Consider the following 19,746-nt stretch of genomic DNA (forward strand, 5'->3'; position numbering starts at 1 on the left):
AAGGAAATCTGTCATCATGTGGGGCTATCGCATGAGGGCTTTGAAGAGGTGCTTATGGCCTTGCTTACGACCATTGAAGTGAACCATTCCCAGAAGGAGTCGGCCTCTAGCTCCAAACTGAATGGTTAACAAAGAGAATAGAGAATTAAAAAGATTATCTTGTTCCGTCAACTATGTCTCGAAAGGCAAAGTTAAGGCGAGGACTATGTTTGGTTCTTTATGAAGGCTAAGAAGTTGTTATCATGGACTGTGAAAGGGTTGGATGAGGAAGACAAACGCGTTAGTAAGAAACTTGCTCGAACTGCAGAAGGAAGATGTTATTTGTTTGCAGGAATCTGAATTTGAGCTCAATTCCAGCAGTGTTGTGTTTACTTTGTGGGAATGGCAACATGTGGATTGATGTTATTCAACTTCTAGAAGGGCTTCCGATGGAATCTTTCTTATGCGGGATAGGAGGTTGGTGGAGAAAATTGAAGTGTGTGGGGGAATTTATTATTGCATGCTCTTTTAGAAATGTCGAAGATGGATTTTCTTGGGTTTTTACGAGTGTCTATGGGCCTAATCCCGATTGTGATAGAAGGTACTGATGGGAGGAATTGTGTGGCTTGCTTAGTTGATTGAACTTGCCGTGGTGCATTGAAGAAGACTTCAATGTCACTCGTTTTCCTAGTGAAAGATTGGGTGAAGCCCCCTTTTGTCCTTCAATATTGGAGTTCTCGGGTTTTATTTTTTATCAGGTACTCATGGATATTCCTCTTGTAGGAGGGACTTTTACGTGGTCAAACAACTGGGATCCCCCTCTTGGTTTAGAATTGATAGATTTATTGTCTCTTCGAATTGGGAAACCCAATCTCCTCATTTTTCTCAGAAGATGTTGCTTAGACTTTGCTTGGATCATTTTCCCATTCTTCTTGACTATGGAGGCATTCAAAGTGGTTGAAGATATTTTAAGTTCGAAAATATGTGGTTGAAGCCCGAAAGATTTGTGGACAGGGTGAAACAGAAGTGGACTACTTATCATTTTCAAGGCTCCTCGAGCTTCATTTTGGCTCACAAACTTAAGGCCTGGAAAGCTAGCTAAGAGTTTGGAATGAGCAAGTGTCTAGTAATGTGGAGAAATAGAAAAAACTTCTCTTGTATGAATTACGAGTTCTTGATGGCTTGGGGGAAGACAGAGCTTTATTCGATAAAGAGAAGTTGAGGAAGGACAAAGTTATTTGTGATTTGAAGAGGGCTACTATTTTGGAGGAGATGACTTGGAGGTAGAAGTCGAGGGCACAAATACACGAAGTTTTTCCATTGAGTGGCTAACTTGAATAGGATAAACAACTTCATTGAACCGTTGTAGGTAAATGGCTCGATTACTTTTCATCGTATTGAGATCAGAGAACACATTATGCAATTTCTTGGAAGGTTGTTTATTGAACAGTCTAGTTCGTAGCCCAAGCTGGATGGCCTTTCATTTGATTCCATTGATGAGAAGGAGGTCACTTGGTTAGAGAGACTATTTGAAGAGGGTGAGGTCCTTGAGGTGGCGAAAGGTATTACTAGTGATAACTGATGGTTTTATTATTGTGTTCTTCCAAGCTTGTTGGGAGATGTTTAAAGAAGATAATATGAGTATATTCCATGATTTTCATGCCAAAAGCAAGTTTGAAAAAAGCCTTAATGCCACATCCACTGCTCTTATTTCAAATAAATTTAGGGTTGTCGATGTTAAGGATTTTCAACCTATTAGTCTTGTGAGTGGTGTTTACAAGATCATTGCCAAGTTCTAATCAACAGGTTGGGAGGCAAATTCTAGAGTCGATTCTTATAGCTAATGAATGCTTGGATAGTAGGATCAGATCTGACGAGTTAGGTGTGGTTTGCAAATTTGATATTGAGAAGGCTTACGATCATGTCAATTGGGATATATATATATATATATATATATATATATATATATATATATATATATTTGGTTTAGTAATAGAATCTTTTGATATACAACATTACTTATAAAAAAAAAAATAGAATCTCATTGAAATGCATAGAGGAGTGCAACCATGGTACAAAGAAGTATATACGGGAGAATCCCATATTGAGGAGAAAAAGAACAACAATCCAAAAAATTAGAAAAAACTGGAAAAAAGAAGAAGAAGAAAGATGCAAACTATTATGTGTTTTGCGCCCCTCTGCGCTCTTTTTATATATCATCATTACTTATCAAAAAAAAATGCAAACTATTATGTGTTGCTATCCTTGTATAAATGGAATTGAATTAGTCTGGCTAAGTTAGAATTGGTTCCCGTGTCAATAATGTTGATGGACAGGCCGGTATGTTGGGCTGCAGGGTTTCTTCTTTGCCTTTGAAGTATCTTGGTCTTCTGTTGGGAGCTTCTTTTCAGGCAAAATTTATTTGGGATGGTGTCATTGAGAAGATAGAATGCCATTTGGCTGGGTGGAAGATGATGTATTGTCTAAGGGTGGAAGGATTAGTTTGATCAAGAGCACCCTATCCAATTTGCCTACGTATTTCGTGTCTTTCTTTCCTTTGTCTGCTTGTGTTCCAATTGTATAGAGAAGTTATAACTAAATTCTTGTGGGGTGGGCTTGGTGACGAGTTCAAATTTCATCTGGTCAGCTTGTCTAATGTTTGTTTTCCGATCTCTAAGGGAGTGTTGGGGGTTCAAAACTTGCTTTTGTTCAATTGTGTTCTTTTGGGGAAGTGTCTATGGCAGTATTTGCATGTGAGAGTGGCCTTGTGGAGAGCTGTAGTGGATGCTAAATATGATAGCTCCTGAGGTGGGTTATGTTCAAATGAGGTTCATGCGTCATATGGCCTAGGGTTATGGAAAATATCAGGAGAGGCTGGGAGGAATTTTCTGGTCATACCATATTTCTGTTTTTGAAGAGAAATAAATGATAGAAGTTTTGAAGACCACGAGAAGATGGTGGAGAAACATATTTGCTAGTGGATTCTTCTAAGATATGTAGTGCTCTTGTCTTTGTAAGAGTGGCACATTCTGAGGAAAATTCATCTGGTGGATTATTGGGTTAGATCTTTGAATATTTAGATTTTATTTTTACTGCACTTGATGATGCGCAACAACCCCAATCATGTTAGTCACTATGTTCAAGGTTCAGCTGATAACCTATATTCTTGAATTTTAAACTCTGGAAAAGTAAGGAGAAAGTATGCTATTGTGTTTTACCAAATGCACAAGCTTGTTGGAGTAATCACTCTATGTAACACTTAGACTGTACACTGGTTGGTATATGCTGTTTTCTTTATGTATGTTCGGTGGTATAACCCTGTGCTGATATATATATATATATATAAAATATAACCCTGTGCTGATATTATGCCTATCAACCCTTATTGCTTTAATACTGATGGATTTCCTGCCCGAACTATTTAGGAAGCTAGCATGGAGATGATCTATGTATATGGCTTGCATTGTAGTTTTAGTGACAGGACTGTTTTGACGCTGGAGCCTTCTGTTCAAAATCTGCCTTTGGAGGAGGTAGACAATTGGCTTGTCCATCCATTGCTTTTCTCTCTCTCTATCTAGCATTAAGAGTTACTCATTGCACCTAATTTGCTACTATTCTGATTTTGACAAGGGGAGATGCATTGATGTGAAACTTACCTCAGACAAGATATGGATACTGAAAGATAATGGATTGGTGTTTCACAACTTGTTGCATCCAACTGTTACTGTGTAAGTGTATTTGTGCTTGTTTGTTTTTTGTTGACCATGCTTCTTACTAATGCTAAATTATACCTTGGACTTGCTCATCCTTCATGCTATCTTGCTGCTTTAGGCTTTGTATGTCCCATCCAAAATTGAGACAAATGCATGTATGTATGCAACTTTTTGGCATGAATTGATTAATATTGAGTGATGAAGTTTTAAATATTTTCCTCAAAGTATAGCTAGGTTTCTTTTCACTATATCTTTTTTTTCCTATTCGTTGGTAATATTTCAGTCTCACATGCATGTGTTTGATTTTATGCAATGAAGAAATAAGCATATTCTTTGTTCCCAAAACTGTTGCAAAGTGCTGACTTGAACCATAGTTTCTTGAGGTTCCATAGGTGGCAATCTGTATGGTTTACATGCATACGTACAATATGTAGATTTTTCATTGTTTGCTTATCTAATGTTGTAGTTGCTTGTTCTTTGTACCTTACCTGTTCAAGCTTAATTTATTCTGAAACTTTATTGTTAGGGAAGAACCACAATGTTATGCATTGCAGGAAGAATTTGTTGCTGATCAGCTATTTCAAAGTTCTGAACATTCTTCAGATAATCTACTTTGGATAACACATTCGTTATTTTCATCTGGAAAGGTACTGCGACTTTCATTTTGCGGGCTTATGTTTGTGTGGCTTTCAGGTTACCTATAGAGAAGTCAAGGTTTTAAGGAGTTTGAACACCTTGTCACAGTTTTTTTTGATAAACACGTGCACACAGACTATCATGCATGAAGGCACAAACACATAAGATTGCTGGTTCTTTTCCTGCAAAATTCCAAGTTCATGAAAATTTCTGCACTTATGGTTCCTTTTTTTTTTTTTTTTTTTTTTTTTTTTCGTGAATGGATTTATGATTTATTTTCGTAAGTTGAAATTTCAATGTTGTCATGTAGCATGTTTGATGAAGTTTCTCAAATGCCATTTGAAGTTTTATAAATACTTAACATTTTCTTTCACTCTTATTCACTTTCAGTTTCAATTAAATTTTCAACTGGACAGAAAAAAAAAAAAATTTATTATCTAATCTAGAACCAAGTTATTAAAATTCAAGTAGCCATGACTTTGTCCCCTTAACTCCTCAACACCCCCCCTTCCCCACCCCCCCCAACACATACACAGAAAACCACAACCTCAAAAATTAAAATAAAAACATGCTCTCCCTGTATGGCCATATTCTACATATAAAACAGTCGCTATTGCCTTGGAGGAAGTTCTCACATGTGAAGCATGCTGCTTACAGTGCTTTCCTGTGTGTAAACTTTTGCAGGATCATACCGTGCCCTTTGTGTCTTCGATTTTCTTACGCAGGCTGCTTTGTCCTGGGGTTCATCATAATATTTCTTTGCGAGCAACTCTGCTGGACTACAATAGACACTGGACTGATTCTGAATTCCATTCCTTAACTGCTGACGGACTGAAAAAGGAAATCCTTTCGCTGATTGAAACTGAGGTACTCTTTGCTTTAATTCTTTTGGTTTCTAATTATTCTCTCTACTTTTTCTTTTTGATTTGGAAGTAATTTCTTGGAGTTATTTCTTCTTCTTCTCTCTCTCTCTCTCTCGCGGGCGTGTGTAGGTGCATCCTGACGTCCCTTAGCTGTCTATTGGCATCTGCGGCAACAGCGTTAGACTAATTTTTCTTTTTGGTTTTCTGTTGAACTACAATAGACACTGGACTGATTCTGAATGCCAGTTCTTAACTGCTGACGCATTGAAAAAGGAAATCCTTTCACTGATTGAAACTGAGGTTCTCTTTGCTTTAATTCTTTTGGTTTCTAATTATTCTCTCTACTTTTCTTTTTGATTTGGAAGTAATTTCTTGGAGTTATTTCCTCTTCTCTCTCTCTCTCTCTCTCTCTCGCGCGCGCGCGTGTAGGCGCGTCCTGACACCCCTTAGCTATATGTTGACTTCTCTGGGAACGACATTACACTAGTTTTTCTTTATGGTTAACTGCGATGGGTTTCTTTAGTTGGTTCTTTATGATAGCTAAGTCTTTCGAGTTCGCAATGGAAGAGGGGGTTTCAATATTACGAGTTATTGAAACGAGTAGGGGCCTTGTGCGTTCTGTATCATCCCTGGGTAGAGTGATTGTGAACTGGTTGTTGGCTACCATGGAAGAGTTGCTTCTAGTAGAGGCCTTCAAAGATTTTTTGAAATCCTCTAAGGTGGGTTCTAAAGCCTTTATCGCCAAGCGGTTTTTGAACAAGTTAGGAATAAATCTAGGAGTTGCAGAATATGGAGATGGTGGTCGGAGGGGCATTGTGGTTATATCAAAAGGTAGAGGTGGTTGGGGATGGGCTGGTTTTGTGCTGAAGCTTTAGAAGGTTCTAGAAGCCTTCTAGATATCCTTTCGTGATAGTTAGGTAGCTCGTCATTCTAAGGTACCCTGTGGTGGGTTCTTTTTGTCTCGGTCGAAGTTGCGTTCTACCACATCTTTGGCGCTAGCAAGGGAGGCTATATGCTGATGGAGTTGTTGGTCTTGGCTAGTGTACGACTGCTTCCACATTTCTCAAAGAGGGCATCGCCAGGCTCGATGTCTCCGTGTTAGTGTCGCTAGCTCAAAAGGCCAACGACCATTGAGTGCCTGGAGTCCTGACAAATCCTAGGTTTTCTTGTGACTCTCATCGATAGGATCAGATGTGGTGGATTCCTTCAAGAAAAGGGAAGTTTGAGGTTTGCTCTTTTTATAGGAAGCTTGCTCTTAAAGAGCCCAACCATTTCCCTTGGAAAAGTATTTGGCGCACCAAGGTTCTTTCGAGAGTGGCGTTTTTTGCTTGGTCGGCCGCCCTTAGGAAATCTCTTACCTTGGATAATGTTCGGAAGAGAGGTATTGTTGTGATTAACCAATGTTGCATGTGTGAATCGGAAGGGGAGTTTGTGGATCATCTCTTTCTTCATTGTGGGGTTGCGCGCACTTTGTGGGATGTTATCTTTTCTCGGTTCAACATGTGTTGGGTTATGCCTAGAAGCGTCAAGGAGATGTTTGCGAGTTAGTGGTCGGGCGGTAAATCCCGTAGTGCAGTGGTGTGGAAGATGGTTCCCCTTTGTCTTTTATGGTGCTTATGGAAGGAAATGAATGTTAGATGCTTCGAGGATTTGTCGAGGAACCTTGAGGACCTTGCTCATTTCTTTTTGTATACTCTCTTCACTTGGACTGATGGCTGGCTTGCACCCTTAGTGATCAATTTTCCTGATTTTCTTTTTATGTTCTCTTCTTCTTTTTTCCCTTCTTAGTCGCTCTCTTGTATACTTCCTGTGTACTTGGGTTGCGCCCCTCTGTGCTCTTTTAATGCATTATTACTTATCAATTTTTTTTTTTTTTATCAAAGCAGCACATGATTGGGAAGTGGCTTAGATTGAGACGGGCCGGTGAAGACAAGTTCTGCTAGCCCATTTCCAAGAGAGGGTTGTTCGATGTTAAATTATTCTATCATGTTCTGTCTTCTCATGATAGCACTTCTTTCCCTTGGGAGCATTTGGTGGAATAAGGTTCCCTTTAGAGTGATGTTCTTTGCTTGATTGACCACATTAGGGAAGATCCTCACTACGGATAACCTAAGGAAGCGGCATATCATAGTGGTAGATTGGTGTTTTATGTGTAAGAAGAGTGGAGAAGCCATTGATCACCTTTTATTCCATTATGATGTAGCTAATGCCTTATGGTATGTATACGCTCTTGTGTACTTTTTTGATATATACAATTTACTTATCAAAAAAAAGTGTACGAAGAGTGGAGAAGCCATTGATCACCTTTTATTCCATTATGATGTAGCTAATGCCTTATGGGTTTCTATTATCAGCTTTTTTGGGTTAGATTGGGTTATGCCTAGACGAGTGATAGTTCTCTTTGTTTGTTGGAGATGTCAGTTTGGAAGTCTTCATAGTTTAGTATTGTGGAAGATGGTTCTATCCTGCACAGTGTGGTGTATCTTGAGAGATAGAAATGACCGTAGCTTTGAAGACCGGAAGAGAATGGTGGTGGAATTAATGGTTTTTTTCTTTAATATCTTGTACCACTGGGTGGCTGCCTAAAATTATTTTCATATTTCTGACTTTCAGGATTATCTTGCTCTTTTTTATTTATTTATTTATTTTTTTCTTTCTTTTTCTGAGTAGGCGTTTCTCTTCTATACTTCTTATGTATTTGGGTTGCACCCTTGCACTTTTTAATGAATTTCGTTTATTCAAAAAAAAAAAAAAAGAGAGTAATTTCTTGTCTCTCTCCTCTTACTTTCTGACATTTTTGTTTTCTTTGGCGGGGAGAGGGCGATGACTTTGGGGCTGACAGGGCTGTAACCAAACTGATAAACTATGTATTTTGTGCCAGGGTTCCACTGAAAATTCATCAATATTTTACTGCTGGAAAAATTTCTGTACACGATACTTCCATAACTGGTGCAAGAACAATGCACCATGTGGTTTGCTTCTTGACTCTTCATCAGGTGCTATTGGTTTAATCAGAAAGAATTCATTAGCTTTTCTTCGATGTTTGGAGGATATTGAGCGGCTTGTCATTGGTATGTTGGAGATCCTTGCCTTATGTGAAGTACAATTAATTCCTATTTTACTTTGTTTTTGGACAATTTATCGATTTCCTCCCCCTCCCCCCTGGTTCTTGCCTGTGCTGTTTCTAACTGTACTTTTCATGTTTGTATTCTGCCAGGTTCTTCTGATGAACACGGTGATCCTGTAAGCTTTGGGTTGGACTTATTTGATGATGATCTTGCAAGTGAGATTCTTATGGAAATGCTCAGATGTGTTATTAGCATCAGCCAACAATTGGGCAAAACAGCTTCTGCCATATTTTATGAATCACTTGTTAGTACATCAGTTGTCCCATCTGAAGAAATTATTCATTGCATTATGAAGATTCTCGTGATTGGATATAGTTCATCAGCAGCAATGCTCCATGTGTCAGATACTGGAGCTGATATTGCTTGGGAGAAGAAACTGGCAGATCATAAAAATATACGGAAATTCTCTATTGACATGCTGTTATCTCTTCATGCATTGCGCGAAAAAGCTGTCACATGGGCCAGAGTTTTGAATGTCATAGAGAGTTTTCTAAAATTTCTCGTACCTCGCAAAATCATACATAATTTTGATGCTGAAATATCATCAAGTATCAATGCCTCTATCTTGGTCCAGGCTACTTCTCAAATTTCAAAGGTGATGTTTGAGTCTGCACTGGACATGCTTCTGTTTCTTAACTATCTGGTGAAAATCAGTGGGCAGGTCAGTATTTCTTTTGTTCTTTTTATTTTTTTTATCAGCAAATGTTTCTTTTTAGGGGTGGGTATCGGTTATAACGGTAATGGTAGAGGTATTTTTGAAATATTAACTGAAATTGTTGGTTAAATCAGTTAATTCACCGAGTTTATTTCGATAAGAATAAATTTTGAAATTTTCAGTTAAAAGAAGATTTCGGTTAAAATTTATCGGTTAATCGGTTAACCGTGGGCTAAATTTCAGTCAAACCACAAAACAACACATCCCAATATCAGAATCAACACCATCATTTAGCCTTGAACCCAAATCAGTAGCCTAAGATGAACCAAACCATAAACAAAACAAAACCCAAAGAAAACTACCCAATTTCAAAACCTACCAACATTTTGAAATAATCAAAATAATCCGTCATTCTCATTCCTAAGTATTCCTAATAATGGGAGAAACTTCAAAGAGATTTCTTGTGGGGAGGAATGGGAGATGAACAAAAATTGCATCTTGTTAATTGGAACCAAATATGCCGTCTCATGTGGGCCGGTGGTCTTGGCATTCGGAATATACATAAGTTTAATCAGGCTCTCTTGGGGAAATGGTTATGGAGATTTGCGACAGAGCGTGAGGCGCTTTGGTACAAAATAATAAAAGCCAAGTATGACGATCAGGATGGTGGGTGGTGTTCGAAGGACGTGTTGGGGTCTTATGGTGTGGGTTTGCGGAAGAATATTAGAAGAGGTTGGGATACTTTTGTAAAAGGTGTGCGGTTTGAGGTGGGGATGGGGTCGAAAGTTCGCTTTTGGCATGATATTTGGTGTGATGATCAACCTTTGAAGCATATTTTCCCTTCCTTGTTTGGTATGGCAAGGTACAAGGACGCGTGGGTAGAGGATAATTTTAGTTGGAGGAATGGGAGGGTTGAGTGGAATGTCCTTTTTGTGCGCTCCGCCCAAGATTGGGAATTGGATGGGGTCTCATCTTTCTTGGAATTGTTGTACTCGTGTAAGGTTTCTTATGGTAATGCGGACCGTATTCGATGGTCCTTTTCTAAAAAGGGTACGTTTGAGGTGAAATCGTTCTATAAGGCCTCGTCCAATCCAGATTGTGGGGGGTTTCCATGGAAGAGTATTTGGCGCTCTAAAGTGCCCTCGAGAGTGGCATTTTTTGGGTGGACAGCGGCTCTCGGTAAAATTTTGACACATGACAATTTGCGAAAGCGGAGAATTGTGGTAGTAGAATGGTGTTGTATGTGTAAGAAGAATGGAGAGTCTGTAGATCATTTGTTGATTCATTGTGAAGTGGCTACTCGGTTATGGAACTATGTTTTTAGTTTGTTCGGTATTGAGTGGGTCATGCCGCAACGGTTCATTGACTTGTTGTCTTGCTAGAATCAGGTGTGGGGTAGGGTTATCTCTAAAGTCATTTGGAGGATGGTTCCTTTGTGTCTCACATGGTGTGTTTGGCGGGAGAGGAATGCTCGAACGTTTGAGGATAAGGAGTGTTCGGTGGATGGGATGAGGAAGAATATGATCTCTATGCTACACCTGTGGGTGTTGGCTCATCATCGTAGTGTGGTCCCGAATTTAGATGAGTTCTTGAATATTTGCTCTTTGTATATTCCGTAGAGGCTTCTATTGTATATATCTTTTGTATTAGGGTTGCTACTCTTTGCGCTTTTTTCAATAATATTCTCATTACTTATCAAAAAAAAAAAAAGTATTCCTAATAATATAAACCAACTTGAAAATAAAATCGAAGAATCAAAATCTATTCATAGCGTAAAAACCCCCAATTAGTTTGAAGAATCAAAATCAAAGAAAATAAACTAACTCGAAAAATCTATACCTGAACTGAGAAAATCTGCTGAAGTTAAGCTACCGGACACGATGAGAGAGAGAGAGAGAGACGACGGGCTTGCAACGAGAAAACGAGAGAGAGAGAGTCGAGAGCCATGGCCCTGCGGGAGACGAGAGAGAGAGGCAGCTGCGTGAATTTGGTTTAGGGTTAGGGCTGCTGATAAAGAGATGTATATATATAAGTTCAAAACAATGTAGTTTTGATTTCAAATGATTAAAAAAAAAAAGGGTTCAAAACGACTTCGTTTTATCATTTCATTTCGGTTTGGTTCTGTACTGACAGAAAAAAATCTATACCGATTAACCGAACTGAACCGAGGTCGGTATAAAAAATCTATACCGACTATTGACCGCCAGAAGTCGATAGATAGTTAATATTGGTTTGGTCGCAGTCGGTAGGTGGTCGGTAGGCGGTAATCGGATATTTTGCCCACCCCTATTCTTTTAGTTCTAAAACAAATTTTTTAGTTGTCTATTCACATTAAATAGGCATTTGACATTTCTTCATCTTTCAGTTATCTATTTGTATGTTTAGTAAGCATGTATGAAATTTGTCCAATTCTATGCCCCATGATAGAGATATTTTTTCATATATACGCATCTGCTTGGGAGCGCATATGCGAAAATCATTTGCCTTTTGTTTGTAGTGTCACTTTGGTCAACATTTGTTTGTGTAAAAAGCATAATCAATTTTTCATAATGTTCATTGAGATTCACAGTAAATAAAGGCTTGACCGTGTTATCTTGTTGCAACACATGACTTCAGCAAAAATGGAAGAAAGCCTTTTTTTTTTTTTTTTTTTTTTTTTTTTTTTTTTAATTTTAAAAATGCCTACTTCATGTGGTACAGGGGTTTTATGTGCAGAAGAGTGTAATAACTAGATTTGATAATTCGTAACCAATAATGTATTTGGAAGCCCATTATGACTTTTTGGCGCTCATAAATTATAAATGAAGCTCCAATAAGTATGTATTTTACATAGAAATCTTGAGCAAATGAGAGGAGCCTAGGAATGAGTTGGTAAGTAGGTCTCAAGTGCGTGAATTAGTGAAGGGTTGTTATAAATTGATGATTGTGGCAGTACTGCGAAATTGGTTGTGGTGGCTATGAGGGAAGAATTTTTCGAGGAAAATTATTCTAGCATAGTTTTTAGGGTTTATTCCTAAAGGCGTGGCATATAAAAGGCCATTGCTGATTCAAACTCCACTGAGGCTCCTAGTATCAAATCTTTATGCCATAGTAGCAAATAAGGAGACTTGGGTGAGCATTTAGAGTAACATTACACTTCACAACCATTTATCACATCCATGTCACACCGGCTGACATGATATTTTGAAGTGGCTTACATTTTTGTTTTTTTAAGTGGTTGACATTATAATTCACTTAAAACATGCCATGTCAGCCAGTGTGACATGGGTCTGATAAATAAGTGTAAAAAGTAGCATTATTTGAGTTGTTATGACTGAAGGATTGGAGAAATACATTTTGGCTGTCATGTTTAGGACAATGGAATCCTGACCTTATTTGGTTTGACTGCTCAAACAGTCGGACATTCTTCAATTCATCCCAAGTGAACCTTCCTGTTTTCTTTTCTTTGTGTTTTTTTTTTGGAGAGAAATTGCAAGCCTGGCCTGGTTTAGATATTAATCTAGGAAGGCTGATTTAAAGAGTACTGTAGCGGATTTGAGCCTTTGACTTACGAAGCACAATATATACTAGCAAATTATTATGATACAGCTGTATTTTTGTGAATTTCTGTACAGAACTCTAAACTTTTCAATGCAGATACAATATCATATTATATAGTGTTATGATTATTACTTAAAATTTGAAGTTTATGGTCAATGATTGGTCCAGTGCTCTACAACTTTGGTTCTTATTGAAGTATTATGGAAATTTGTATGGTTTGAAGTTTGACATTACAGCCTATGGGGGAGGCCTGAGGAAATGGGTTCGGATACAGCTGGATTTTTTATGCTTAATATCAATTTTCAGTTCGTTTCCTAGTTCTTGGTGGTCTTTGGTCTAATAGCTTCTCCTCCTGCCATAAAGAAAAGGAGGGATTACAGGTTCAATCTCATATGCTAAGTTGCAAATAGGGCTGTGCAAAATAACCGCCTACCGCTTGCCGGCCGAGTACATACCAACACCGCTTAACCGATGGCCGGTAGGCGGTATACTTTTTTTATTTCTGACAAACTCAGTTTGATAGGCGAAATAACATTTTCTAACCGAACCGACTTTACCGACCAACTTTTCCATTTCTTTGCTTACCGACATTACCGACTGTCACCATAACGATGTCGGTAACGGAAAATAAAGTTGGCTGAATAAATCGTTGAAAATTCTGACTTTACCGACCATGGCGATACGAAATGCGAAAATCCCATTTTTGTAACCGAATTATCCGACTCCAGCCCTAGTTGCAAATAAACCGGCAATGTTTAATTTTTTTTTTGTTAATAAACCAGGAAACGGATATCAGCTTCCAAAAAGAAATAGAAATAAAATTAAAGGAGTTGGCTATTTCATGTTTTTTATCATAAGATAACTGGTTACGACTGCAAACCTAACTTTTTTTTTGTTTTTTTGTAAATACAAACCTAACTTTAACTACTCTGGTACACATTTCTTAAATTTTACCTGTTATTTTTGCTTGTATTTTGCTTTTTGGCACATATCTACATAGTCTTACAACCTCCATCGTATGGATTTTGTTCTCATTAAGAATTTTGGTTCCATAAGTTAAATGTTTTTTTTTTCTATATGTAGAAATTTATTTTAATGTTGCATGCAGATCCATATGTTGCATGATGATATATCTAGAATACAACTTGAGTTGGTCCCAATGATTGAGGAAATCGTTTCTGAGTGGCTTGTTGTTCATTTCTTTGCCAACACACCATCTCAACCAGCTGCAATAGAAGATTTCAGTTCTCAACTTTCATCATTACAAATTGGTAAGTTTATGCTATAGTTTCTTTAAATTTGCATTGCTATCCAGTTGTCTTGACACATGGAATAACACTTATAATTTAAGATAAAATATCTTTTGTTGCTTTCACAAAAATGGTAATTCTATACTTAAATACTTAAGATTTAGTTGTAATAGCTGCATGACATATATTTTTAAATGGGGAAATACATTAACCCTTTCGAAGTTGGACCCCTTTTTCGATTTGGCCTCCAATGTTTATAAAGTGGCAATCAACTTCTTTGAAATTTCAACCGTTGGCTAGTTTGCCCATCCATTAGCTTTTTTTGTCTCTTAACAGAAAATGACCTATGTGCACCGCACGTGAGTTTTTAGTAGATGAAGTCTCCAAAATGCTCAAAGTGTTAAAACAAATACACAAAAAAAGTGTTAAATACTAACTTTAAAAAAAAATAAAAAAAATGGGGGTGGTGATTTGGCCAATATGGCTGAGCCACTTCCAAACCCTTTGGGGGTGGTTTTAGCCACCCACAATTTATTTATTTATTTTTTTTAATTTTGTATTTAACCTTTTTTTTAACACATCACTCGGACATTTTTGAGAGTTCAGGAGATAAAAAGTCATGTGAAAGATGGAAAAAGCTAACAGATGGGCAAAACTTGCCAATGGTTGGGGGGGGGGGGGGGTGGAGGATGTTGATTGCCACCTTTTAAACATTAGAGGCCATATTGAAAAAAGGGTCCAACTTCGGGCCGGGTTTAAATGTTTTTTTCCCTTTTTTAAATTGAAATCTCGAGTAAAACACGTTACTTAGTGATCTGAGCCATGGCAGAGGTGCTTTAGCCTTCTTTGCATTATTGATACATGTTGACAAATGGGTACCTGATGCATACTTTCCTATTTTTACATAGAAATAGGCGCCTTTGGGTTCAGTGAATTGGATCCTATGTGGATCATGTTGCTTAATGTACTACATACATTGTAATCATCGGGTTTTTTCCATGGTGCAGATAGCAACATGAGTAAAAGATCATGGAATGAGAAGCTTGGCAAATGTCACTTCACATTGGCTTTTATACTCTTACATAATATTCAAAGTTCCTCTGGAGACCATAGCAACCTTTCTTCAAAATGTCTCCCTAGTTCGCATGATGTTATTAATTCAATGCATGACTTTACCAGTTGGATTATTTGGGGCAAGTCTGGAGAATCTTCTGCTTTCTTGAGCCATTCAACTGAGCTTGCACTGATCCTGCTTAGGCATGGCCAGTATGATGCCATTGAGGTAATTTCTCTGCCTTTTCTACGATGAGAACCTTTGTATTTTATTTTTGGAAAATTCAGCTAAAACCTTTTCTTCTTCTTTTCCCCCTATTTTTTTACAAAGTACCTACTCACAACGGTGGAGGCACATTTACGAAAGGAGAAGACATCGCAAAGTATTCAAGATACCGATGGTCGATGGTGCATACTTCATCATCTTCTAGGATGTTGCCTCCTTGCTCAGGCACGAAGTACTTCACATGGAATGCTGAAAGAGAAGAAAGTCAATGAAGCTGTTCGCTGTTTCTTCAGGTATTCAATATTCTCTAAAACTCTGGAGAGATCGAGGACATTGGAATCAGACTTGTCCAGGATTCAAAAGTTTGAAAATTCAACTTTATTTTACTCTTTTTATTTTATTTTTAATTATGTTTCAATTGGGTAATAAATTTGTATCATAGGCAAGTTTAACTCATTCACAGAGGAAAAGGAGTGAACATTTTAGAAATGTAAGTCTAACATTAGGGAAATTAGAAACTCATGCTAAGCTTATTAGACATAAGAAAAGCATTCAATAACGCTGGACCCTGAGCTTGTGGGTTCAACACCCGTTAGTGCAGGTAATAATGTGCTGTTTTTAGTTTCAAGTGATCATAGGCTGATTCAAGAGTTTGATGTAATACATGTGGATCCAATCCAAAGTTATGTTTGGGGGACTGCAGTTTAAGGAGTCTTAAGCTCTATGAATGAAAATATGTAAGGAAGCAGGAGCAAAATCTATCCCCATCACAAAAAATTGTGGGGGATTTTACTGGAACCATTTCTTGCTATGTGTGCTTCTCTAGTTCCTTGTGATTTGGTTCAGAGCAGAATAGTCCTAATGTAACTAATGCAGCTGCTTGGTTTGTATGGATCAAACTTATTTTGCCTCTCCCTCTAAAGTTTGTATTTACCCATCTGACTGACATTCAATTAGCAACTGCTTTTGAAGTTGTAGTTCTTTGATGCTCAATATAAATCAAAAACTGTTTCACTTCAAAATTAAAAGAGCCTCAAAAAACTAGCATTTGATGGTATAATGGAATAATATGTATTTGTAACCTTATCCAGTAACATTTAAGACTAGCCTTACATTAAGCTATTTCATTCCTTGTACCAAGATGACCAAATCCTTATCTGAGCTAGAATTTTAAATTGTAAAATTATGAGGAGGTGATGGTACATCAATTTTAAACAATTAACTAAATTTCCAGATAACTACTATGTTTCTTTAGTCTCATTAGACTTGGACGATGATCTTTAATTTAAATATTGCATTAATATTATGGTTTTAAACGCTCATTTGCTTATTCCTCTGACGGTTTTCATCATCATTGGGGTTCTGTTCAGAGCTTCATCTGGAAAAGGAGCTTCCCAGGCTTTGCAGAGTTTGTCTCATGAAGTCGGATTTCCACATCTTGGTTCCCGTAAGTTTACTTGGAAATAATTGCAATTATTTAGGTTTGTCTTAATATTATAACATACAGATGATCTCTTTTTTAATGTTTTCTGTTTTCTTTTTTAAATATATTCCTTGGTTCTTTTCTTCTTTTCCTGTCCCAGTTGGTTGTGTATCAGATGCCGCATGGAAGGTACATTACTATCAGTGGGCAATGCAGATATTTGAGCAATATAATATTAGTGAAGGTGCTTGCCAGTTTGCACTTGCTGCACTTGAGCAAGTTGATGAAGCTCTAAGTCCTAAAGGTCACTACTATGGTAGAGATCCATTCAGTGAATCTACTGCCACTATCAAAGGACGACTTTGGGCAAATGTATTCAAGTTTACTTTAGATCTTAATCGCTTTTATGATGCATATTGTGCGATAATTACAAATCCAGATGAGGAGAGCAAATACATCTGCTTAAGGCGTTTCATAATCGTCCTTTACGAATGCGGTGCCATGAAGGTTGTCTATGAAGTCATAAATTTTCTCTTTTCTGTTTTTCCTTCTTTTTTATTTTTATTTTATTTTTGCTTTATGTTTTTAGTAGTTGAGAGAGAGACAAAGAGATCTTCTATATGATTTTCAGATACCATTTAGGAAAGATGAACAGCATTATAATTTGGATTGGTTTGACTCAAAAAGAGTGCTAAAAAAATTGTCCATCCCTATATCTTTCTTTAAGCCATAAAGTTAGGTACAATATTTTTTGCAACATGCCAAATACCACAAGTCCCATCCCTGACATGGAAACGCCTCGAGTAATGCTAGAAGTTACTCTTGTGTCTCTCTTGTGTTATTCAAAGAATGATGTGACTTCTAAATCACCGTTGGCATTGTGATTGATCATTATTAAATTTTGATCAAATGATGATTTTAAAAGCACCTCATTCTTAGAGAACACAAGAGGGATACAAGAGTGACTTACATAATTACTCAAACACCTCAACTAAGAACCACTATTACTACAGAACACCCATTGTACTTCATTCTGATGCGAATGCGATATGAAAATGTTGGGATGTGACAAGATATGTGTCATACATATCTATAAACAAAAAAAGCATAATTAATTTGTTACTGATTTCGTCACAGATATAGCAGGACATGGCTTGTATACAACATAGATATGGTATAAATTTGCTCAGATATGGCATAGGTACGGCGGGGATGTGTTTGGAGCAAAAAAAAAAAAAAATCCTGGGAAAAAATGAGAGTTCGAATGTACATCAGAGAGGAGACATTATCCACCCCCCCTTGTACTTGTTATCTCTCCAAAAAAATCTTATTACTTGGAAGAAAGGTAAGGTTTAAAAGTGAAACATGGGGTCTAGGGTTTAAGAAAGTTAGAGACCTTCAAAATTTCAAATCTCTATAGATGTCAAACATGGATCATGAGTTGTCTTCTTTCACTATTTATTGCTTGAAACTTGGTACTATTATTCACCTGCTTTATGTCTTTTGGTGTTTATTATTCATTTTTTAAAAAAATAAAAAATAGCGTTTATGTTAAAAGATACTTAGTAATTAACATATCCCAGCTGTTTCAGACATTAAATTTTTTATAAGTGACATGTCATATCAGTAGAGTGCTTTATCACACCTTGATTTCTGCTTATTTGATCAACTTTTTTAAAGTTCTGGTTCACAATGCTTTGTTTCCTGCATGCTATGTACATATTCCATCTTGTGACATAGTTTTAGAGTTGCATGTCATAGTATGCGCTGTAGTATAGGAAAATTATCTGTTGTGTTGAATGCGGATGGATATCTACCTTGTATAAAGGCTAATTTTCCAATCAAGCTATTACTAGAGAGTTTCATTCATTTTTTATTCATTGCAGATTCTTTGTGGTGGTCAACTTCCCTTCATTGGCTTAAGTGATAAAGTGGAACAAGAGCTTGCCTGGAAGGTGTGTCGTAGTTGCAAACTGCCTGTCTGCTATATTCCTGATGTAGTTTCCTGCAGATTAATGTTGATAACATTTTTGCTCTGAAATATGCAGGCAGAGCGTTCTGATATTTTGGCAAAGCCAAACTTGTATAAGTTGCTATATGCATTTGAAATGCACCGACATAACTGGCGAAGGGCAGCCGGTTACATATATCTATATTCAGCTCGTTTGAGAACTGAAGCAGCTCTGAAAGATTACTTGCACACTTCACTGGTGCTGCAGGAGAGGCTGAATGGGCTCTCTGCTGCTATCAATGCTCTGTATCTTGTTCATCCTGTGTATGCTTGGATTGATCCTTTGCTTGAGGGAAATTCTCTTCACAACGAGCATTATCCTCGCAAAAAGGCTAGAACAATGGAGGAACAAAGTAAATAACACAACCAAAGAATTTCTTTGTTTTTTTTTAGTTCTCCATTATATATACATTTTTTGTTGTTGTCATAAGTGCCACATGTTTATCTTGCATCCTTCATGGTTGACTTTTTATCAGATATATGGACTTTTAACATGTGTATTATAATCCTTCATTTGAGTCAATGTTATGTTTCTGTTTTTGCTGCGGCAGCCAGCAATGATGTTCAGCCTCAGAGGTCGCAATCGTATGTTGACATTGAGAAACTTGAGAATGAGTTTGTGCTAACTTCAGCAGAATATTTGCTTTCTTTGGCAAGCGTCAAGTGGACATTTACTGGTAAAAGTTTGTGATTTTTTGTCAAATGGACAATTTGCTGGTAAAACCTTATGATATCTTGTATATATATATTCTTTTTGAAGCAGTTGACCATCGATAAATATCACAAGTAATCTCATTTTCAAGTTTTTGATATGGAAACCGGATTTCTAATCCTTGTAGTCGTCTATTTGGCCTTAAAACTCCCAAAAGTTAACTCCTTTCCATAGTTGACTGAAGGTTCATTCGATGTTAGAACTATTGTGTTTAAACTCCATGTTAGATGGTAAGGAGTATTGATCAATCATTTTGCAATATCCACCTTACAATCTGATCTAAAGTATTTTTTAACGGTTGCTTTCGTCTCTCTCTCTCTTCTTTTCCTTATTTTAATCATTTATATTTATATTTCCTCTTTTCTTTCAGAAGTTCACAAAGCCCCATCAGATTTGGTTGATCTTCTGGTCCAGAAAAATTTATATGATATGGCCTTTACAGTTCTTTTAAAATTCTTCAAGGGTTCAGCATTGAAAAGGTGTAGTTAGTGTGCTTGTGTTGCAGTTTAATATCATTATAATCATGAATTATTCCTTTGGCATGCCTGTAAATGTGA

The 19,746-nt window shown here is 37.2% G+C and overlaps 1 protein-coding gene across 2 annotated transcripts in view; it reads left to right on the plus strand.

The window, feature by feature from the left end:
* SAR1 (SUPPRESSOR OF AUXIN RESISTANCE1) overlaps positions 1 to 19,746 on the plus strand; it is a 38,897-nt gene that overhangs the window by 13,392 nt on the left and 5,759 nt on the right. The window contains exons 7-21 of one of the 2 annotated variants that reach the window (XM_059589434.2): positions 3,405 to 3,509; positions 3,610 to 3,707; positions 4,219 to 4,339; positions 5,013 to 5,195; positions 8,073 to 8,262; positions 8,409 to 8,980; positions 13,623 to 13,785; positions 14,772 to 15,046; positions 15,149 to 15,336; positions 16,414 to 16,490; positions 16,627 to 16,973; positions 18,353 to 18,421; positions 18,515 to 18,830; positions 19,029 to 19,154; positions 19,563 to 19,668. In XM_059589434.2, coding sequence (XP_059445417.1) covers positions 3,405 to 3,509; positions 3,610 to 3,707; positions 4,219 to 4,339; positions 5,013 to 5,195; positions 8,073 to 8,262; positions 8,409 to 8,980; positions 13,623 to 13,785; positions 14,772 to 15,046; positions 15,149 to 15,336; positions 16,414 to 16,490; positions 16,627 to 16,973; positions 18,353 to 18,421; positions 18,515 to 18,830; positions 19,029 to 19,154; positions 19,563 to 19,668 — 2,936 coding nt within the window. Of the gene's footprint in view, positions 1 to 3,404; positions 3,510 to 3,609; positions 3,708 to 4,218; positions 4,340 to 5,012; positions 5,196 to 8,072; positions 8,263 to 8,408; positions 8,981 to 13,622; positions 13,786 to 14,771; positions 15,047 to 15,148; positions 15,337 to 16,413; positions 16,491 to 16,626; positions 16,974 to 18,352; positions 18,422 to 18,514; positions 18,831 to 19,028; positions 19,155 to 19,559; positions 19,669 to 19,746 lie in introns of both variants that reach the window. The other variant, XM_059589433.2, reaches the window with a different exon arrangement.

Source organism: Corylus avellana, chromosome 4 (assembly GCF_965113065.1).
Source record: "Corylus avellana chromosome 4, dhCorAvel1.hap1.2, whole genome shotgun sequence".
In the NCBI taxonomy this organism is placed as follows: domain Eukaryota; kingdom Viridiplantae; phylum Streptophyta; class Magnoliopsida; order Fagales; family Betulaceae; genus Corylus; species Corylus avellana.